At 44.5% G+C, this 21,903-nt stretch overlaps 1 protein-coding gene across 2 annotated transcripts; it reads right to left on the bottom strand.

Moving 5' to 3' along the window:
• Positions 1-122: 122 nt before the first annotated feature.
• On the bottom strand, positions 123-21,538 carry TEKT3 (tektin 3). Of its 2 annotated transcripts, XM_073310825.2 has the most exons (10): positions 21,466-21,538; positions 15,929-16,536; positions 15,005-15,088; positions 14,795-14,870; positions 12,143-12,414; positions 10,611-10,681; positions 9,319-9,462; positions 7,481-7,703; positions 2,315-2,469; positions 123-496 (listed from the first exon to the last, which is right to left on the bottom strand). In XM_073310825.2, the coding sequence occupies exons 2-10, from the start codon at positions 16,505-16,507 to the stop codon at positions 280-282; spliced, it is 1,821 nt and encodes a 606-aa protein (XP_073166926.2). In that variant the 5' UTR covers positions 16,508-16,536; positions 21,466-21,538; the 3' UTR covers positions 123-279. The 2 variants fall into 2 exon arrangements, with proteins under 2 accessions (XP_073166926.2, XP_073166928.1); XM_073310827.1 differs by lacking the exons at positions 12,143-12,414; positions 14,795-14,870.
• Between the last annotated feature and the right edge of the window lie 365 nt (positions 21,539-21,903).

Here is a 21,903-nt window from a genome sequence, read left to right on the forward strand (position 1 = left end):
ACTATGGAGTGGAATCTCTCTGAGTGTCAAACAGCACCCTTTCAGATAGTCTCTGCACATTCTATGAATAAGTATAGCCACCAAGGTGGAGAGAGGAGGGGAGAGTCCCCCAAGACACAGTCTAACACAGAAAGTGATAATTTAATTCTTATTAGTGCATCCTTTAATACATGAAAAATATAACCCTATATTATTAAAACACCATAGTGCCACCGAGGAAACCCCCTATATATGAGCTTTCATTAATCAGAGCAGGGGAAGCTTCAGGGCTATATTGGCCTATGCATACCCCACCAACCTAAGAGTGTTGGGGAAGGTCTTACGCATCCCCATGCACTTCTCCTGATCAATGAACAGGGAGTTGGCTTTGACAGCCAGGTCATGCTCCAGATTAGATTTGGTGTGGACCAACATCTGCAAGGTGTCCTCTGCATCCCTCAGCCTCTGCTGAAGGCTCTGAATAGTGTCATCAATTTCATGGACTTCATTAACCAGGCTAGAAGACAACAACAGAAAAACAGAGTTAGTAGATTCTAGGATGGAAATAGTGCTATAACTTAGCTTTTGGTGCCGTTAAATACCATCTTGGTTACATTCTGAATGTATTGCATGCACATGTTTCTGACTTAAGGCTGATCCTGGATCCCATTGAAGACAATGGCAGAATTCCTTTTGCCTTCAGTGGGGGGTCCTTTAACAAACAAACTGCTCTCAAACTCTAGTGACACATGGAAACAACTCACATGACAAACAGCGCCATTTAGAAAAGTGATGGAAAGCTGTGGTTTCCTGTTCTCATTTTCTTTTTCTGGGTTTTTCCTTGCTTACGCACACACCAGATGCAAATGTGTGTGCACGTACGCGCACACACACACACATACATAGTGTAAAGGGTGAAAAACAGCAGAATTTAAAAATTAAAGAAAAGAATATGAATGATGGATGAATAAAGACATTCAGGATGCCAAGAGAACAGTCAGGCGAAATAATTTTAGATACAATGACTAAATAGAGTTTACAGTTGTCTTGCAGATCTTTACATTGACTCACTGCAAAGATGCACTATTGTTAGTTATCTCAGCACACCAGCTGTATTGTAATGTACTGGGTGGTGGGTTGGGATGGTCTAGCGTTTAGGGTGTTAGTCTGGGATTTGGGAGACATCACATTCTATTCCCTGCTCTGTCACAGGCTTACTATGTGATCTTGAGCAAGTTACTTAGTTTCTCTGGGACTCTTTTTTACATCTGTACAATAGAGATAACAGCATTTCTCTAACTCACATTGTCAGGCATTTGGGAGGCTCTTTGGTTAAGTCTAAGCAGCACTATTACATGATGGACCAGACTGAGCATGGTCCTTGCACAGATGGACCGACTAAGGGTGTCTTTGTGCACAGAACTCAGGATGGACTCAGCTCTCCTGTGGTAACTGACCAGAGCAGACACTCACTGGAGTACAGTTATATGGAATACAATGCAGTGTGGGGAGCCCTCGCTGCAGGGGTGGTGCGGCCCTGCCCATATCAGATATCTGATAAAGCCACTGAATCAAGACTGGGGGTGAAATTCTGGACCTAGTGAAGTCAAATGGCAAAACTCCCACTGACTTCATCTGAGGTTGCTATTAGGAACTGGGCTGTGGAAGCCAAAAAGCTTTAGCTGGAATATCAGTGAAAAGAGACAGGCTAGGGAGGAAGTGATAGCCAAACCTCCTGCTGAAAGGACAGATCAGGCCCCAGCAGCGCCTTTGGAGACAGACTCCAAAAGGAGGAAGACCCTAGATGCCCTCCCCAGCTCTCCTCTGGGCACTAGACTCCTTTGTAAGAGGAGGTTTAGTTTTCAAAAAAAAAACAGCCAAAACACTTCCACGCGTAAAATACTATTGAAGGCCCTATCCTGTCAAGTACTGAATGTCTTCAGCTAGTGCTGAAGTCAATGGGAGTTAAGGATGTTCTGCATCTTAAAAATAGAAACATGGCCGCTCAAGAATCTTCTTTAGTGTCTCTCTTGTAAGGATGGAAACCATTAATGTTCTCCTTTGGAGGTGCAAAGGTTTGCATGAGGTTAGCACCATGCCACACAAACCCTAGGAAATTAGTTCACGTGCAATTGACTTTACTACTAACGTCAGGTTTCAGGTAAGAACATAAAAATTGAGCTGTATTAACTTCTCTTTGTCATCTTGCAAACCTGTGAATGCTCCAGTGCTCTAACAGCCCTGAACATCAGTGGAATGGCTGGTGGCTTGTAACAACCACTGCATGGAATCATGTTGCCTTAAACGAATCAGTAACCCTGAACTCCTGCCTTACCGTAACTGGGGGGAATCCCGGCACAGCTCCATGTTTGGCCGCCGTGTGCGCTCGTCCAGGCGGGTATGGGCCACCTTTAATGGTGGCCCTTTGTCTCTGATAGCTTTTCGAATGGCTGCTATCGTCATCTCTGTTTGGAAGATTTCTTGTAGTGTCTAAGATTAAACAAAACCAGCATATACAAATGAATGTTGCTATTTAGAGAATAGATTTTTGTGTTTTCTCTTTTCCCCTCAAAATTCTATCACGTAGCAGGAGATCCTAAATTTAACAAGCAGCCAACATTATACCCAATACAACCTCTGTCTTTTACACCACAGCTGGCTGACAGGTTTACGTTTTGATCCATATTCACAAGCAAGGAGAAAGAGAGGGAAATGGCTTGCTGGGAGAATAATATTTACAAAGGTGGCATTGATATTGGGCTCTCTCCAATTCCCACTGACGTCACTGGCTCCCCTACTAATGGCCAGAATGGGAGCAAGATCAGATGCACACAAAACTACAGAACTCCTGCCAACAGGGTGAGGATCTTCTTTTTAAGGCTTATCTTTAGAGAAGGAAGCAGCTTCTAGTTCTGACTGTCCTCAGGGCTGGATTAAGGTTACGAGGGGCCTAAGGCTAATGGGAGGAAATGGCCTAAGTATGAATTACATATTGCAAAAAATTATGAAGTCATCAAACATTTCTTTACATACATATTTACATATTATTTATTTATGTAAAATTAACAAGTTTATTCTACTCTCACGACACCCAATTCTTCAAACAGATACTTCTGAATAAGAGGTAGCATGGAGGGTGAGGGTGCTACACTGTCCTTCTCTTAGGTCTCCTTCCTCCTAGGTAGTGGAGTACTCATCTGCATGAGGATGAGCACTGCAACATGCCCATCCTGCCCACCTCTTCCAACCTTGTGCTTCTACCCTAAGCTCTCCACATGGCACAGTGCAAAGCCAAGCCCTACAGGTGTTTCCCCAAGCTATGGACTCTACACATATCCTATCTTACTCTGACTGCAGACTGGGAGGCAGCCAGCTTTTATTATGTAAAAGAAAACCATTCAGGTGTGAAATCCAGTGAAGTAGAGGAAACAGTGGGAAAATTACATTTTAGGTTGTCTTGTTCTGAAAGCTGCCTCCCAGTGTTGCACTGGCTGAGGACAATGAATTACTGTTTTCACACTGAACCCAAATATTATTTGTGGGATGATACCCAGTTTGTATAGTTAATTGCCAGTGATTCACCACATCAGGCCATTCTGTCCCCAAGCTCTTCCACAATTGGAATCATAGAATAGAATCATAGGACTGGAAGGGACCTCGAGAGGTCATTTACTCCAGTCCCCTGCACTCATGGCAGGACTAAGTATTATCTATTCTAGAATGTGTGATCAGCAGCTCTGACAGGAGGTTTTTTAAACAAGAGTTCTGTGTGCACCAGTCCCCTACATCCGATGAAGAGAGCTGTAGCTCATGAAAGCTTATGCTCAAATAAATTTGTTAGTCTCTAAAGTGCCACCAGTACTCCTTTTCTTTTTGCGGATACAGACTAACACGGCCGCTACTCTGAAGCCCCCTACAGTTTGCATTTGTTTGTTTTAAGCTTTCTGTAAGTAAAAGGTAACACCTAGAAGGGATACAGATCTTTAGATGGTTGCCAGCCCAGTCAGAATACTTAGCACTTCTGTACTATGTTGGCTCTTCAAAATCATGGTACAAACATTAAACAAACATAATCTAAAGTTTGAATGACTAGGAGTTGACAAAACAGAGCTATTCCCTGTTGTGTTCTCTGCCCCCCTGAACAAAAAGACTTCACTGAAAATCAGCATCTTAAAAGAACCGTTAAGGATCTTTTTTCCTTAAAATGCTCAGAGTTTAGGGGAGGAAAGTGAGATTCTGCTTATAGCAGGTGTAAAAAAGCAGAAGGGACCAAAATCTATTCTTGTGAGAAAATCTGTTCTCCCTGAAGTCAATAAGACTCCACAGGTGTCACTGTCAGCAGGAATTGGCCTGTGTTCTCATTCCCGTCTCAAATCACATTCCATACCCAACACTTTCCACTTGGGAAGAAGTTAGTTTGAGTTGGGGCAGAAAAATGAAGACTAACTTCAGGTTTATTTAGCTTTAAGTTTTTGGAATGAAACTCAAAAGAAATCAGATGTGAGGTACTTTTATGATGGATTGAGCTGTTAGAGAATCAGCAAATGGACAGAACCTGCCTTTAGCCTATTCAGCCAGTCTTTCTATCATAGCCTGCTAAGAAGTGGATTTAAAATCCTTGAGGGAGAGGGAGGGAGAAACCCACAACATTGTGTGCTGAGCTCCCTCCAGTGCTTTTGCAACCCCTTAAAAGTACAAAGATGCGTTGGCCTGTGGAACTAGGCTGAGCGTGAGGGAAGAACTTGGTTGCCAGTACAGAAAAATACATCAAAGAAAAAAATTGGATTTCTTTGATTTTTAGTACAGTTCAATACAATATTGAACACAGTGCATCATACATCTGAAGCCCCTTGATGGAAGGTACTGTAAAAGTTAAAGTGCTGATATCCAGAATGGGATGTTTTGTTTTGTTTTTCCTACAAATGTGTGGGAATTCATTCCTTATACATGGGAGGGACAATAATTCTGGCTGGACAATGCTAGCTCAAACTACACCCATGGCTGGCACAGGTTCCCGTGGTAACTGGATTTTTAGTGTCCAGTCACCAGTATTAACCAGATACCTGGCAGTGTTCCTGCAGCGTAGGGAGACACAGCAGGCTGCCGGCTGAGCTCCTTCCAAGCCACAGGGGGCTGCTTTGCCTTTCCTGCTGGCAGAGGAGTGCTCCATCAGGGCTACAAGAGCAAGCTCGCTCCTCCTCACCCGGCCTGGCCGCACCCCCTGCCTGACCAGTAGGGTCTAAAGAATAGGAGGGCCTACGGCTATATCCTTATTAGCCTAATGGTTAATCCGGCCCTCCTCCATAGTGGAGATGCCAGCGGAAACTAGGTTTTGGAATACAGCAGTAGGTCTACTGGACTCTGGGTGCCTAAGGCTACTTGTTTCTTGTCCACCAGCAGAAACCAAGAAGGACTATAAAAGGATTCTACTCATAGGCGTAGTTTGGCTTCTATATTTGGGGGGAGGAGGGGCAGAGATCCAGTCAAACTAATGGGGCCGCACGAGGGGGGCAAATTCTGTGCCTGCCTGAGGCTTGCAATTGCGGGGCCAATGCCCACCCTATCCCTACCCCAAACTATGCCCATGGTTCTACTGGAGCCTGCTGGACTTCCACTGGCCTGATTTCAAGAACCATTCCAGGGACAAGGATCGTTCAGATGGAGCATGGCAAAATTATACCTCCCATTGCTAGCTAATCTCCCTGTTTCCCAGTGAGCATTCACCACGAGCGAGAGCAGATGATGTCAGTGGGGGGCAGCTTTGGGTTCCCCTGGGAACGCCATAGGGGTTCTGCCATGAAAGGGTACAAAGGCAGCGCACTGAATCCATGCCAGAGGCCCTAGCCATGGTCACACCCCTGCCAGCACCATCACTTTTGGGGCTGTGCTTGTCCTCTGCGGGCTTCCTGGAAGAAGAGAGACTGTGGTGGCATGATGCTGCCTTAATCTCCCATTCAGGGAACTTTATGCCCCTCGGGGCTCCCAGCCAGGTCTTTGATGGCAGAAGTCAGCACAGACGAGTGGTCCCCAAATGTTTTCAGTGGCGCCCCCACCCCCCCCAAACACACCTGGTCCATGTTCACCTGGAGCCGCGGTCGGGGGCTGGGAGCAGGGCGAGAGCCAGGGCCATGGCTGGGGCTTGGGTCAAGGCTAGAGGCGGGGCTGGGGCACTCCTTCCCCACACCCCATGGGGGCTGAACCGAGTCCTTCCACCCCATGAACGTTCTTCTGCAACCCCCTGGGGGGGCTGCACCTCAAAGGGGACCAGTGGCATAGACCCTGAGCTGAATGGAGCCATGGGTATTTGGCCACTATTTAGAAAGTCATCCCTGCTGTAACTCCACTGAAGTCCATCACATCACAAGGATGAATTTAGCTCAGTAGACATAATGCTGCTGTCTCTTGGATCTTAAAATGAAGCATTACTAAGATCTCTTGGTGCTGTCATCTTGCCAACGAAAGTTTTATAAGGAGCCCTCTATACAATTAACATTTAAAATTAGCTTTTGCCATGAAAGTGGAATAGCCAGGCTGAAATACGGTCCCATCAACCATCAGAGTTTAGAGCCTGATCCAGCTTTGATTAAGTTCAGTGGAAGACTCCCATTGACTTTAGTAGCCACTGGATCAGGCCCTTCATGAGCATGTTCCTGGAAATAACTTTCCCACATGATCTACCTGTATCAGACAAGATGTCCCTTTACCCTACTCTCAGTTTATTCTCCACTTGATTCAAAACACCAAAAACATCCTTGGTATTCGAAGAAATTTCTGCTGTGAATGTGAAGCACCAATATTAAAGGCAACCCTTTCAGGGGAAGAAGGGGTTCTATGAAATGTTACAAAGGCATCCAGTTGATGGACCTAAGTACAACAATTAGAAAGTTTATGAAGCTGTTGGATTGCTGGCTAACTGGGAGAAACAAACAGGTAATTTTATTAGCTAAAAAAATCACAATGACTTTTTCAGCTTCTCAAGAAATGACAAGTACTAACAAACAATTTAACAAATACACACGAAAATGCTACTTCAGACAAAATAGAATGTTCTTCAGTAGTTCTGGTCAAAAATTTCCAAATTTCAAGTTTTCAATGAAATATTTTGTCAAAATTTTGCATTTCAACAAAAAAAAAAAAAGGCAACAAATAAATACATTCAACATTTTTGTGAAATGTTTCCCCCCATTTTTTGACCAGCTCTATTGTGAAGTTAAAAAATCTAATCTGTGGCTCCAATTTATAAGCAACAACCTTGAGGAAAACCTAGAAAGTTCAGATTTAGGTTAGATATTAGGAAAACAGCACTGACTATATAGATAGTTAAACACTGGAACAGGTTACTAGGGAGGTTGTGGAATCCCTATCATCAGTTTTTTTAAAGAACAGGTTAGACTAACACCTGTCAGGGATGGTGTAGGTTTACTTAATTCTCCCTCAACACAGAGGGGATGGTTTAGATGACTTCTTAAAGTCTCTTCCAGCCCTACTGTTCTACGATTACCTTAGCCAGATGTGTCTGGATCTTATTTTTGGCATCCGCTGTCTCAGAGATGCGATTAGTGAACGCGACGTTCCCTCTGTTGAACTGGTTCCACATCTCATTTGCAGTCACAACCAGCAAGTTTTCAATATCATCCCTCAGTTTGGAGGAGGCAGCTCGTTCACTCTGGGAGCGTAGAATATTATCATCTGTAAACTTGGCCCAGGACTCTGGCACAGAGATCCTTGGAAAAACAAAACCAGAGGCATGCAATAGCATAATGTAGCTGAGGCTGACTACAGGCAACTGCATATCCTATTAGGGAGGAAGTTGGATTAAAAAATTATCCTTGCTGGAATCTGTGATCCTGACTCTGACGCAGAAAAATTAGACTATCCAGATACAGTATATTCAATAACACTGATCATTCAGAAAAATATAAAGTCTGCCATATTCATGAAAACAGCTCTGACATGTTATGCAGACTCCATGTACATAGTCTTAAATGGTGACTTTTGGATCATGTTAAAGATTTTAATAAAACCACGTCTTTCTAAACAGTTTGAGTATGTTCAAGCTTCAGGGGACAAAAGTTATAATCAACTCACTCCAGCCGGTAAGATTTATAGCAACGTCACACTGAATAAATAGTACATGTAGTTTGTCCTAGTCATATCTATTTATTCAGAGTGAAATCCATCCCTGTACAAAGGGCCAGAACAAGGCTGATGCAACCCTTAATCCCAGGTAAGGCCCATTTCAGACATGCCAGCCTGCTGCACATCTCATCCACCTTCTGTGAATTTGATCAGCTTTGGGCTTCATTCATTTTCGTCGTTATTCTGTTGCACATCCAAATTCCTCTGGCCCCAGTAGGGAGGTAATTAATCAACATTTAAAGATTAAAAAAATCTATTCCAGCCCACGAAGTACATGTGTGCAAGTGAACATTAAATGTACTCCTTTAGCCCTCCACCAGCTATGGTACAACCACCCACGTACTGATTTATATCCTCATTCATTCACTGCAGGGCCAAGGTTGACTAATGAAGAGCAGAACTGTATCTCAAGATCAATGCTCTTCCTTTCACTTCGTTCCCATTTTGTTTATATTATGCCCATTACCAGGTCTTCTTTGAGCAGCAATCAAAACCAACAGTCGTTGTCTAAGTGAAGGTTGCAATTCAGATTTAGTGTGCTATAGATCAATGCTGACTTATATAGATATAAAATATATATAAAAATATTTGAAAAATAAATGTGAAGTTTAACAACTACATCACAGACCAATAGCTAATACATGCATGTTAAACCCAACAACGTCACTTTAAATTAAGGCTGAGATTTTTTCAAAGCCGCCCAAGGGATTTGGATGCAGAATCACAATTTTACTTAGTTGAGTTTCTAAATCACTTAGGCAGCTTTGGTATTCTCAGCCTGAGTGTCTCAAATTATGCTTTAGATGAACTTTACTCTTCCTTTCTTCTTCTGTCTGCTGCCTCCGTTCTACCTCTCCCGTGCTCAAACTCGCAATCTCCCTCCTTTATCATACAGGAAGACTTATATCCTGCCCACACTGTAATCTTTTGGTTACAGTACACTCAACAGAGTCATTATACACTTAACAGACTGTACAGTTTCCATTGATTGTTAAAACATGTGCGCTAAAATGACACATGGCTGTGGTCTGTGTGTATTGGGGGAGGGCACGTAGCAGCCCATAATAAAGGGAAAGCTGACCTCTCCTGAGAGAACCATCTCCGTAGTTTCGGCCAAAGGTCTGGATCATGCAGGTAGAACTTTTTCTATCCAGTCCTGTGTCCCAAAGAGCTTGAACATAATTCTCAAGATGTACTTACGTTGCATCAACCCGCTCCACTCCTCTGTAGTAACTGATGCCATCAGAAGTGTTCCTTAGATGGTGACACTTGTCATCGATACGGTGAGCTGTTTGCTTATCACTGAGGTCTTTCTCCAGCTCGTGCTGGGCTGCCCTGTCGGATCTGTAACATCAGAAAAACCATTATTGCAGAGTAAATAAAAATGAGCATAACAGACCACATCTCCAGCTCTGGGCAGTCCCCTTCTGCACTACTCGAACTAGGCAAAGGGGACTTAAAGCTGCTCTAATGGGTCCGAGAGATGATGAGGGGGCAGAGCTGATGTAACAGACGCTAATGGACAAATCCATGGAGTAGCCCTGCAAGTACTTAACACCAGAGGCCAGTTCAATTCCCAGCTAGCCCAAGAACTGGGGAGAAACAGAAGAGCGGTTCAGAGGTACCTTTACTTATCCCATCATCCCACCTGATGTCAAGCACAAGATTGCTAGTATTTACTTAGCATAGGAATATAAATTCAAAAGAAATGGGAAGAGTTTACTATTTCTGAATGACCCGAACAGGAAGAACATGCCTGTGAGAAGGGGATATAATGACACCTTCCACTTTTGTAGCACCTTTCATCTGCTCATCTCTAAGCACCATACAAACATGGATCAATTCAAGCCACAAGAGACCCCTGTGAGCGAGATAAGTGCTATCCCTATCTTCAGGTGAGGAAAATGAGGCATAAGATCACATAGCACCTCAGCGGTAGAGCAAGGAGTAAGAATCAAGTCTCTTGACTCCTAGTAAAGTTCTGTAATCGTTAGATGATGATACTTCCTGTAATAAATGTATGTATGTAATAAATGAAGGAATGATCTGGTAGCTTCAAAATATCCCTGGCCTGTTTCATGTATCCCTTTAGAAGGGCATTTCAGGCCAGATGGTCTAAAGATCACAGCTTCCATTTACGCACCAAAACAAATGGCCAGATTTCCCAGAGAGCTCAGCACTTTGGGTGAATGAGCTCTTTTGGAAACCTTGCCCTAGGTCCACAGCAAATATTTCTTACCCATGGTGGAGTATCTCTCTAAGTGAAGCTACTCTTATTAAAAAACAACACTGCATCATACCCTTTGGGTCTACACCAACTTGTTCAACAATTAGATCAAATTTAAACAAGAGCTGAGCAATTGTTAAGTGTGCGAGACATTTCTCCCCCATAACCTGTATTTTTTGAGGGGGGAGCGGATTTGCTGAGGTATTTACATTAGAAATTAGAATATAATGCTACTAAGAAAAGTTGAGGTGAAACTCTTCCTTACGCAAGCTGGGCTATCGCCTTATCCAGGTGGCGTTTCATCCTCTCCTGACACGACTTGATGACGTCAACTTCCTGGTCAATTGACAAAAATCAAAATTCCATCAATGTCCTTGCTTATGAATTCAGGTAACCCTCATGCTCCTATGTGGCCTCTTTGAACTCAAGGTTTAGACATGCAGCAGTAACCCTGTGCTGTGTGTCTGCTACTCCTTACTTCCCAAGTGAGCATGCAGGAAGTGTGGAAGGAGTAAGCAAAGCCTTGGCTTCATCCCTCCCACACACTGTGCAGTGCAGCTGAGCCAGCACAATAGATGCGCAGTGATGAGGAAGTAACTTTAGTCCTGTTCTTGGCTCTGCCCTGACTTGCGGCGTGAATTTAGGCAGTCACTGCTTGGGCCCAGTAAGAAATTCCTGCCCCGCTGGAGCAAGCTGGGTGCAGGGAGGAGCAATTGCATCCTTGGGCGGCTCCTGGTATGGGGCAGCTATGCACTGCCCCTGATCCAGGTCAGGTTGTTGTTCACAGTCAAGCCCGACATGAAATGTCTTTGTTCACACACAATGAAATACACACTCTGCATGGATATAGCACCTTCCAGCTGAGGATCTTAAAGGACTTTGCAGATGTTCCTTATGCATGTGGATTGTGGCTAGTCTTTATATGATAGGTAAGGTGCGGGAAGGAATAAGGTGCCCCCCCACATACTTGGGGGGCCTGCATAAGGGCTACTACTAAGTTACCCCCAGTCAGGGGACAATTCACTGATAAGGGGGTAGAAAAGGGCAGAGAGGGGCAGGGAACAGATGGAACCATGGCTCCATCCCCCACTGTGTACAGGCCAATATATTGCACTCCTCATGGGGTATTGCAGTTACCCCCACCAGCATAACTGAGGAGCTCTGACCAGTATCAGACTCCTGGTGGGCTTGTCTTCATTACAGTTGTGTTAAAACATGACCATGAGGAGTCAGACTAGCTAATATGATGCTGAGCACAGCTTTGCAGTCAGTGTTGACAAGCTACACTCAGCATCCTGCCCACTAGTCTGGAGTATACCCTAATGAAGGCAAGGCCTAGACAGAATGTCACCCAATGCTTCCCCTTTTAATTTACATGAGTTTACTCAGGCCAACCATTCATCTGATCACCCTCTACACACTGGGGTTTGAATTTCACATTAGTCCCATGGATTTCCAACCACTGTACCCTACTTGCTGTCTTTGGCAACTGATCTAATTTTCATCATTGTACTTGGGAGCAAGGCATTTATTATGTACCTCCCTACCACATGGCAGGGATGGCTAATTCTACGATGACAGAAGCACGCTCCCATGTTTCCAGCTGAACATGCCACAATGATACACGGCTATTCATAGTTTGAAATCAGAAAGGTATTTTCTTTGAAGTCACAAGCCACTTGGTCACTTGTTCCTCAGTGAATGTCAACTTATATAGGCAAATAATACACAGACATACTCAGGGCTGGCTCCAGCATTTTTGCTGCCCCAAGGGGCAAAAAAACCCAAAAAACTTGCCGCTGAACGGGGAGGCGGAATCCTGCCCTCCGAACACGAAAGCAGAGTGATGGTGCGGCCGCCGACCGAAGAAGAGTTGTGTCCCTGCCACCAAATTGCTGCCGAGTGCGAAACGCATTGTGACAGAGGGGCCACCGAATTCCCGCCGCCGCGGGCGGATTGCCTCCCCAAAGCCTGACGTCCTGCCGCCCCTTTACATTTGCTGCCCCAGGCACCTGCTTGGTTCGCTGGTGCCTGGAGTCGCCCCTGGACATACTGTATCTGGGGAATGCCTTCATCATAAGGAAACAACACATTCTTAACAGAGAGAATCACATTGAAAATGTAACCACTGAATAGCTGTGTCCCCTTATAGTGCATTGGAATTGGGAAGTAGCTCTTTAAATAGTTTGTGACACTTTTAGTGGTGCTCTCTGTGTTTCAGAAGCCACCAGCACCCTGCCAGAGCAGCAGTGTATGTGTACTGCTAGGCTTTGTATGTTGATGGATGTTTATTAAACATAATTATGTGCACCCCACTGGGTTCCTTTATATTATATTTGTGGTGTAAAAATCAAACGACAACAATTGCAATGAAGGTGGAATCCTAATCCAAAAGTTCAGTGAAATAGGGAGCGATTGCAGAGGCCTCATGAAACTGAAACTGCAGCCTCAGGTACTGCGAGTGAACTGCTCATTGAGAGAATTTTTTTTCACATGAGTCAGGTCCCCAAAAGTCATGAGCTTGTATTAAAAGAAATCGAGATTCAGTTCTTTTTATTATTATCTTCTGGGTTCTGAGGCTTGAGATGCACAGTTGGCTCATGTTTTCCAGCTTCATTACCATGAGGGCTCAGAACTTGTTCTGAAAAACGATGAAATTTTAGATTCAAACCTAATCACCTGCCTCTAGGTGCTGGGTCTTTCAGAAACATAGCAAATATTGTGAGCCTCCTGCAAAATCACAAGAGTTGGCAACAAAGGCCGCTCTTCTCCTTTCACCGAGTTAAAGGCAATTGCATAAGTTAGAAAGAATTTCCATTATTTGTATTGCAGTAGCACCTAGGAGCCCTAGTACAGGACCCCATTGTGCTAGGTGCTGTACAAACACTGAACAACAAGATGGTTCCTGCCCCAAGGGGTTTACAATCTAAGTATAAGCCAGGAGAGACAGACATCTCTCTCTAATATCTTAGGACTGACATGGCTACAACTACACTACATTGGACCTCCTACAGTATGTCATGGTGCAGCTACCTCAAGTGTCTCTCCAGAAGCCGATTACCCACTTTTCCTGTGACAGACAGACCGACCTTCTCTTCTTGCTGGGTCCTGGCCTCCTGTGAGCTTCTTTATTTAATGGACAGTGGGGAACAAATGCGCAAGCTTTCTAAAGAAGTTCCACTTGCAGGTAGAGACCAGCCCTGGAAGATTTCAACCCCAAAGATGAAAGTCTTTGAGTACTAGAGCAAGTGGGTTGCAACAGGAACTAATCTGCAACCTTGACTACAGCAGTTCTTAGTGGAGTACCTTCTACCCTCCTTATCAGACTGATAGTTAGAGTTTCATCTTTATGATGTATTTAGTCTCTGTTCTGTTATCTGAAGGAAAATGTCTTGTATAACTGACTAGGTATGTTAAATGTAATATTATGAGTGGGTGGGGGCCAACATAAAGAAGCCTTGTCATCCAGCCTCATCAGATATCTGAATTAAAATGGTTGGTTAAATGTTTTGGTGACTCAGTGTTAGCGCTGAAGGTGCTCACAAATTGTACAACAGGATGGATGGACGGATAGAGGGGTGTGTAAGAAGAGAGATAGGATAGAGCAAGCCTGATCTAAAGCCTACTGCAGTTGCAGCCAATGTGAGTTGATTGATTTTAGTTAGTATGTTTTATGCTTTGCTTAACAGGTAGTTAGTGCTGCTGGATCAGCCCCTCCCACGATAAAACCTTCAGGAAAGGAGCTGTCCTATGGTCGTTTGTGCTGGAATGCGCCTTGATGCCTGCCCCGAAACCGGGAAGATCCCCAGCACTCTGTGGGAGGTCAGACTATCCACATAGAGGCTCCATTCCTCTAAGCTGGCACTGCACTGCCAGTTGCTCCTTGCCTTGCTAGTACAGCCACATTACCAGAGATTCTCTCTGGAAGTGGCTGGCCCCACACGGCCCCTTAAAGGAGGATCATTATCAAGGAATGGGCCTCAGGCTGAATCCTCTTTCCTTACATCCAGAGGTGAAAGTAAGCTGGCACCGTACGGTATGGCATACCGGCAAGAGCCAGTACACAGCTGACCATACCTGCAGGGGGCAGCTTCCCCAGGCCGGTGATTTAAAAGAGCTCTGGCCCCTGAAATTGCCGCCAGAGCCCCGCTGCTGGAGCCCTGGGGTAGTGGCGGCAGCAGGGAACCCCAGGGCTCCAGCATTGATATAAAGGCCCCGGATATTTAAAGGCCCTGCCTCTTCCGGTTGAGGCACCACCCCTTCTGGTTGAGCCCCGCCCCACTCAGGACCCCGGCCCTGTGTACCGGTAAGTCCCTTAAGTTACTTTCACCCCTTCTTACATCAGCTCTGCACAGAGCTGATGTGTTTCCCAGCCCAGCCCCTGACTGGATCTCCTCCGTGGAGTTGGAGGAAAGGGTAGATGGTGCTGCAGAGGCAGCTGAACCCCACCATTCCATATGGGAAGGCCGATGACTGCATGGAGCGGGTCCCCTCCATGAGTGGATCTTGGGGACAAGATCTGGACCTAGTAAGTATAAGGAGAAATTATGAAGACATTGGTCATGTGTTAAAGTACAACACTGGGTACTGTTGGTCAGCACGGAGCTGTCTTTGCAGTTAAGTGCCCCATTCCCTAGTTAGGCTGTTACAAAAACTTACTGTCAACAGCTGTTTTTCCACATCATCATGGACTAGGTCGATTCCCATCCTCTTCTCTCGATGAAGTAAGCACTCTTGGGCTACCTGTTTGGTAAATAAATATAGCTGTCAACTATAAGATGACCAATAAAGTTACACCAGAGAGCTCTGGAAAAGTTCCAATTGCTTAACGTTCATGCTGTTCAAAGCTAGATGTTTATCACACTGCAATATTCAGTAGTGGCAGTAAATCTTTGCACTTAGAATGGGAATTTTTCCTTTGGAACATATCTTCTCTGGGGTGTCATGAGAAAATGTCATATGTGGAGAAGGGTCATCTTTTAAGACATGCAAGCCATGCCAATACAAAAGTACCTATTTGCCATATGCTGGTGTGTTACTGATAATAAACAGCCAAGCTAAAATATCCAAGTGATCAAAACATAAAGGAGCACATACATCCCTTTTCAGAGTAGCAGCCGTGTTAGTCTGTATTCGCAAAAAGAAAAGGAGGACTTGTGGCACCTTAGAGACTAACCAATTTATTTGAGCATAAGCTTTCGTGAGCTACAGCTCACTTCATCGGATGCATTCAGTGGAAAATACAGTGTAGCACCAGTTGAACTCAGAGATGAATTTAGACTGATCTGAGCCTTGCAATAAAACATGGTAAATTGTGACCTTAATTAGGATTTTTGATGTAGCGCATGAGAAAATATTTAGTTAAGTAAATACTGTTCCTAAGTGCTCAACAGGCATTGGACAGGAAATGTATCAGATGTCAAGGGCTTTGTTTATCTCCAGCTTGGCTAAGGGCCTCTTAATAAAAGACATTCAGCCATAACGGAGCTCAAATGAAACTTAATTAGACATTTGAATGGCTGCAGATGGGGAACTGATAGGCTATAATACATCACAGCATTTATCAATGAAACTGATATTTACCTGGAGGGGACCTTCTGTTTCAGCCAAGGCCCTTTCCAATCGTTTCTTCATGTCTGTAAGAGCATTGGTCTCCCCAATCATCTCATCTATCTCGTGATTGAGCTCTGATTTCCAAAATGCTATATCATTGACCCGTTCTCCCAGATTTTTGGTAGTGTCTGTTTGGGTTTTTCTTGTTTGCTGATCTTTGTCCTGGATCATGCGGGATGTGTCCACTCTTAGCCTCTCTGCGCTGTGCCGGGATGTCTCTGACTCTTTGTAATTGGTCAGGTTGGATCTGTACCAGTCATCAGGGGTATACCTAGTGAAAAGCGCTGTTCTATTGGAAACAAAGGGAAGCATCTTGCTTTGGGTTAGCCCTTGGGAGCTTTTGGAGAAGGGAGCCAAAGTAGGAGTGATGGCTGCTACTTTATAATAAGTGCTAGGTCGCCATGGAAGGCTCAAGCTATGGGTCAAAGAGTAGTGAGGGAAACGGTTCTTATAGCTCGAAGCCATGGTGCTGATAGCTGGTAGGAAGTTAGTTGGTGTTGGTCTTGGGTGGGCATAAGTTGCCGTTAAAGTAGAGCCTACAAGCTCCATGATGGAAAACTGCTATTCGCTTTTACTTCCTGCATAAAACAAACACAAAAAGACAACAGAGAATCATCTCATTTAGCAAAGTCCCACTTAGACGTAACAACACCTCTTCCATAAACACATGCAACTCATAATAAAAACACTAACGTGTACAATAGTTGAGTATCAAAAAGACAGGCCTAAAACTCTCGAAAGCAAAGCCCTATCTCACAGTGCTCCATATATTTGGATACAAGAGGATTGAAATTTCCTAGGCCTGGTCTACAGCAAAAAGTTAGCTTGAACCAGCTACGCCACTCAGGGGTGTGAAAAATCCACCCCCCTGAGTGATGTAGTTAAGCCAACTTAACCCCCAGTGTAGATAGTACTAGGTCAGGAGAAGAATTCTTCCATCAGCCTAGCTATCACCTCTTCAGGAAGTGGATTACCTACACTGATAAGAGAACTGCTTCCACTGGCCTGGGTAGTGTTTACACTGAAGCGCTGCAGCAACACAGCATCTGAAGTGTAGACAAGTACTTAGTTATTGCTCAGTGTCTCTTATTGAATTGAAGCAAAGGCCATATTGTGCCATGACTTTTTAAGCAGAACACCGTACTGAGGAGAATAGAAAGTTCGGTTTAAAAATGATGGCATTACACACTCCCAAATCTTTACTACTGTCCATAATGCAGAGCTAACGGAAGTGCAGAAGCAAGAGCTGTATTTCATTCTACCTCATTTATCATCAATAGGTCCTGATTCTGCAAACCCTTACATACTATTATTGCCCTGGTATCTAGGAGCCGCAGTCATGGGACCAGGACCCGTTGTGCTGGGAGTTGTACAAAACACAGAACAAAAGGACAGTCCCATCCACAAAAAACTTACAATTTAATTATAAGAGAGGAGACAACTGGAGGATACAGATACAGATTGGGGAGCCAAGGAAACAATGTGTTTTATTTTACTTATCTGAGTAACCCCATTAAAATCAATAGGGCTACTCAGATACTTTAAATTAAGCATGCACCTAAGTGTTTGCAGGATTGGGGCCACAGGGACAAACCCACACATTTGGTTTTCAGTAGAAGCAGTCTTTTCCTCATATCTGCCCAGGGTGTACAGGGCAGAAACTGCACGTAACTCCTAGTTCCAACATCTGCAATAATGAGCAACAATATACCAAGCGGAAAGAACATAAGCTCCACTTTCAGAACCTAAATGCAGTGTTGCTAAGGTGGAGCAAGGTAAGCAAACATCTTTTTTTGACTTGCAAGGAGAGAAAATTTGATGTCAAAGTCACCAACGTAGAATAAATATTCTTGAAAAGAGAAAAAAGAATAATTACCTGAAGGTCAGCCTTTTCACTCTTAACCATTGTTACACTTCAAAAGTCATTTGAATAAACTTTCCCACACTGTCACCCTGGAGTGAATGACCCCACAAGAGGATTTTCCGGGAGCCGGGGGCGGGGGGGGGGGGGGGAGAGGGGGAATTTTGTTTCAAGTAACTGCATACTGTACTGTGTTTACTATTGTTCTTTTCACTTTGAGGTCATTAGCTAATTGTGTGTCAGTAATACAATACTCATGGCACTCAAAAGGTAAATATTTACTTGTATACAATACCCATAATCCATTCACAAACACACTGAGGGGTATGTTGTGCTGATAGGGAATTCCCTTATGGTTACAAGAGTTGATTGCTGGTTTAAATAAAAGGGATTTTTGGCTGCCCTAGAAAGATAGTAGCAGCTCCTGTAGTTGGAGCAACGGTCTGCAGGCAGATGATGGACAATACCGTCGACAAAGCTACAGTATTCGTAGAAATTCAAGACAGAAAATGTGTTCTCCAAAATTTGTTCCTTACAGTTAAATAAAAACCCTTCACATATTAAACCTGTTCCAATATTCATATTGTACAAACATCAATACGTTTATTTTTTGATGTATTTGTATTGGGTAACTCCTAGGAGCCCTGTAACGGCCCCTTGTGGGAGGTGCTGTGCAAACACGGAACAGACCGACAGTCACTGTCCTAAGGGATTGATAATCTAAGGGTACGTCTTCACTACAGCTGCTACAGAGGCACAGCTACAGTGCTGCAGATACGCCACTGCAGTGCCGCGGCATAGACACTTCCTACAGCAACAGAAGGCTGCAGCTAGGTTGATGGAAGAATCCTTCTTTTGACCTAGCTGTGTCTACACGGGGGTAGGTCAACCTAACCATGCTGCTCAACATGCACCATTTTTCACAGGCCTGAACAACATGGCTAAGTCAATCTCATTTGTAGGAGTATGCCAGGCCTAAACAGTAAAGGTCCTGATTCAGGAAAGGGTCCCTGCTCAGGAATGGTGCTTAGCCTGAAGCATGCACTGAAGTCCTATTGAAGTCAATGGGACTTAAGCACTTACTTCATGTTAAGCATGTGCTTAAGTGCTTTCCTGAACAGGGATAGATATAAGCACCTGCTGAGGTGTTTTTCTGAGTCAGGACCAAAGAGGAAAAGAGACGTGATGTAGCTGTATTTTCATTCTAATGATCCTGCACTGATACAATGCCTATTATCCACATGGATCCTAAGCCACTGTATAAAGTGAATAGACCTATGTGCAAGCCACACACACACACACACACACTACACAGATCTACCCACCAATGAAGTGGAGTCATCTCTAGGGAGTGAAGATTAGTAGCTATTTAACAATGCACCACAATGGAGGGTTTGTCCACATGGGGAAATGACTTTATTCCTTAAAAAGTGGAGTCATACCAGAATAATGTCACTTCTATTTCAGAATAGAGTGTCCAGACAGGGAGTTATACTGGCATAGCTATAGCAGTATAATTGTTCCACTACACCTACGCTGGCCAATTTCCCCATGAGAGAGACTGGTTTATATTTAAAGTTCTAAACCTCTGTGGAGGGAGGGTTTCTTGAGTTTTAGTCACCTCAGCAACAACAGAAGAAAACCTGTTCCTTCCCAGGAGCAAAACCAATAAATCCTGATAATTTATAACTGACATTCCTAGAAGGGACTAGAAAGGAGACACACAACATGCTTGAAGCAGCAGACTAAGAAAAATATAATGTCTTAATATATTTAGCAAATGACAATGCACATCAGAAAAAAAAATATAGAGGAGTGCAGGGGTCAAAATAGGGGCCACTGAGTGCCACAAAATAGATAGCTTACAGACCTGATTCCGATCCAACATACACTATTGTACATCAGGAGTACCACCATTGAATTCACTGGACCAGACCCTCTGCTAGCCCTTTGATTTCAATGGAGCTATGATGATTTTAAACCAGCTGAGGATCTGGCCAAGTGGAATTATGCAGATGTAAAAAGTGTGAGATCAGAATCAGGCAACATGGAAGGAAAGACACATGAAAGTCTAGGCTGCTGCTATACTAACCAATAATAAACATCTATAACTCATCTTTGGGGTGCTCAAACAAATGTTGCTTTAGCAGAGCAAAGTATTATTATTACTAATGAATGATTCCTAATATAAATGATATGGAACATAATACTGCAAATGATCATGCCAACCAATGAAAACTAGTGAGGTCATGGAAGGAGAAAAGGACATTCTCTGAGGCCAGGAAACTATTAAACTTCAGAGTTGGGAACAGAACATTTGGGCTGGAAGAGGAAGGCAAGAAGCCACATGCAGGTCTGGAAACTGCTATAGATCCAGGAAATGCTGTACATGTTTTCAAATGTCTGGAAAGAACGACTAGGTGACCTACTAAGTCTTTTCCATCTCTAGCTTCTATGAGAGTGCTTTGACGTGCTCAGTGAACAGTGCTTGAGAAGTGTGAAGTGTTATTAATAGCAATAATAAATAGCAGGTAACTTAGCAAATGCTAATACAAACCACAGAAAAAGAGAGAGATGAGTAAGAGGAGGTACATGAGATGAGTACGTTCCCTGCATCTGTGAAATGATTAAACTTAAGTGCCCACCCCTTTCGGCTGCCTTGGTGTGTGGATGCTCAACCTAAGACCTCTAGCACCTGATCTCCGGAGATGCTGCTGAGTTGAGATCAACAGAAGCTGTGGGTGCTCAGTATCTCTGAAGATTCAGTACCAAAGTGTCTCAACCTGGAAACCCCAAATTAGCAAAAACTTTTCAAAATGTGGCCCTTTGAGCTGGCTGTTTTGGCAGGGCTAGGATTAAATTCCATGGCCAAATCCCACTAATCAATTATTGCCATTGTGTTGTCCCCCTAATATGGATTCTCCCTGTCCCCACTGCACATATTTAGACCTTGGAAACAAATAGTTTTGGAGTCTGGAGGACAATTTCTATGGCTTTCCTCTCCTAATAAATGCTTGTCCTTCCCCTGCTGACACACACATTTAGAGAGAGGGGAAAGAGATGGTTTGGGGAATGAAGAAAGCTATGTTGCCCTGGCTCCCCTACTAAAAGTAAATTCCTTCCCACATCCCTGTACAACCCACTCCCTAAAACTACTAACCCATCTACCCCCCCCACACACGCACAAAGGTAAATGGCTGCACCCCATCAGCCCTCCAAACACGTACATGGGGTGCACAGTACTTTCTTGGGTTGGGGGGATAAGTTTCCCTGGATTCCACTCCCACCATTAGCTTGTCTATAGGACCATAACAGTATCTCCTTGTCCCCCACTTCACACACACAGATTTCGTTCTGGGGAAGGGAGATTTTGGGGGAGTGGCCAATCTAAATTCCCCTGATTCCCTCCCCACTACATTATTGCCTCCCCTTCCCTATCCCCCTTGAAGCTCATGCAGGCTGGGCAGTGACACGGGGGGGTTGGGTTCCTGCCCCCTGTGCTGCCCTGGTGCGTGGTGGGTCCCTTTCTGTTTGTAGGTCCCCAGCAGCCCCTGCCAGGTGCTCCCTCCTCACTGTCTTCCCAAGCCCCCTTGCAGCCACTGGCTAGGGGGGCTCCTGGATGGCAGTGGGAGGTGCAGACACTCACCTGGCTGCTGCTGAAGAGGGAGGGAGCCTTCTGCATCCACAGGCTGCTTGCAGCTCACTCAGTGCTCAGAGCATCTCCCTCCCTCCCTCCCCCAGCTTCTATGCCCACCCCCTTCTTTGTGACACACACCAACCCAGCCCCACCCATTGGCCAAGAGGGGAGGGAGCGTGGAGGGGGGAGCGTTGCTAAGGACTCACAAGATGCTTAGTAACCGAATTCTCTTCAGGAGGCCTGGCTGGCCTGGGGATCTCCTTGAACTTGGGGCTGGGGAGCTAGTGGGAGCACCAGGGAGCATCACTGTACAGCCCTGGCAAGACACCTCGTCCTTCCTTGTTATCAGTGTAGCTAGCATTTGAACAAAACAGTCACAGTTCTTAAAAGCACTCATTAAAAATCCTGCTGAAACCACTTACAAGCAAAACACAGCCACAGCATAAC

This window comes from Lepidochelys kempii, chromosome 14 (assembly GCF_965140285.1).
Source record: "Lepidochelys kempii isolate rLepKem1 chromosome 14, rLepKem1.hap1, whole genome shotgun sequence".
NCBI lineage: Eukaryota > Metazoa > Chordata > Testudines > Cheloniidae > Lepidochelys > Lepidochelys kempii.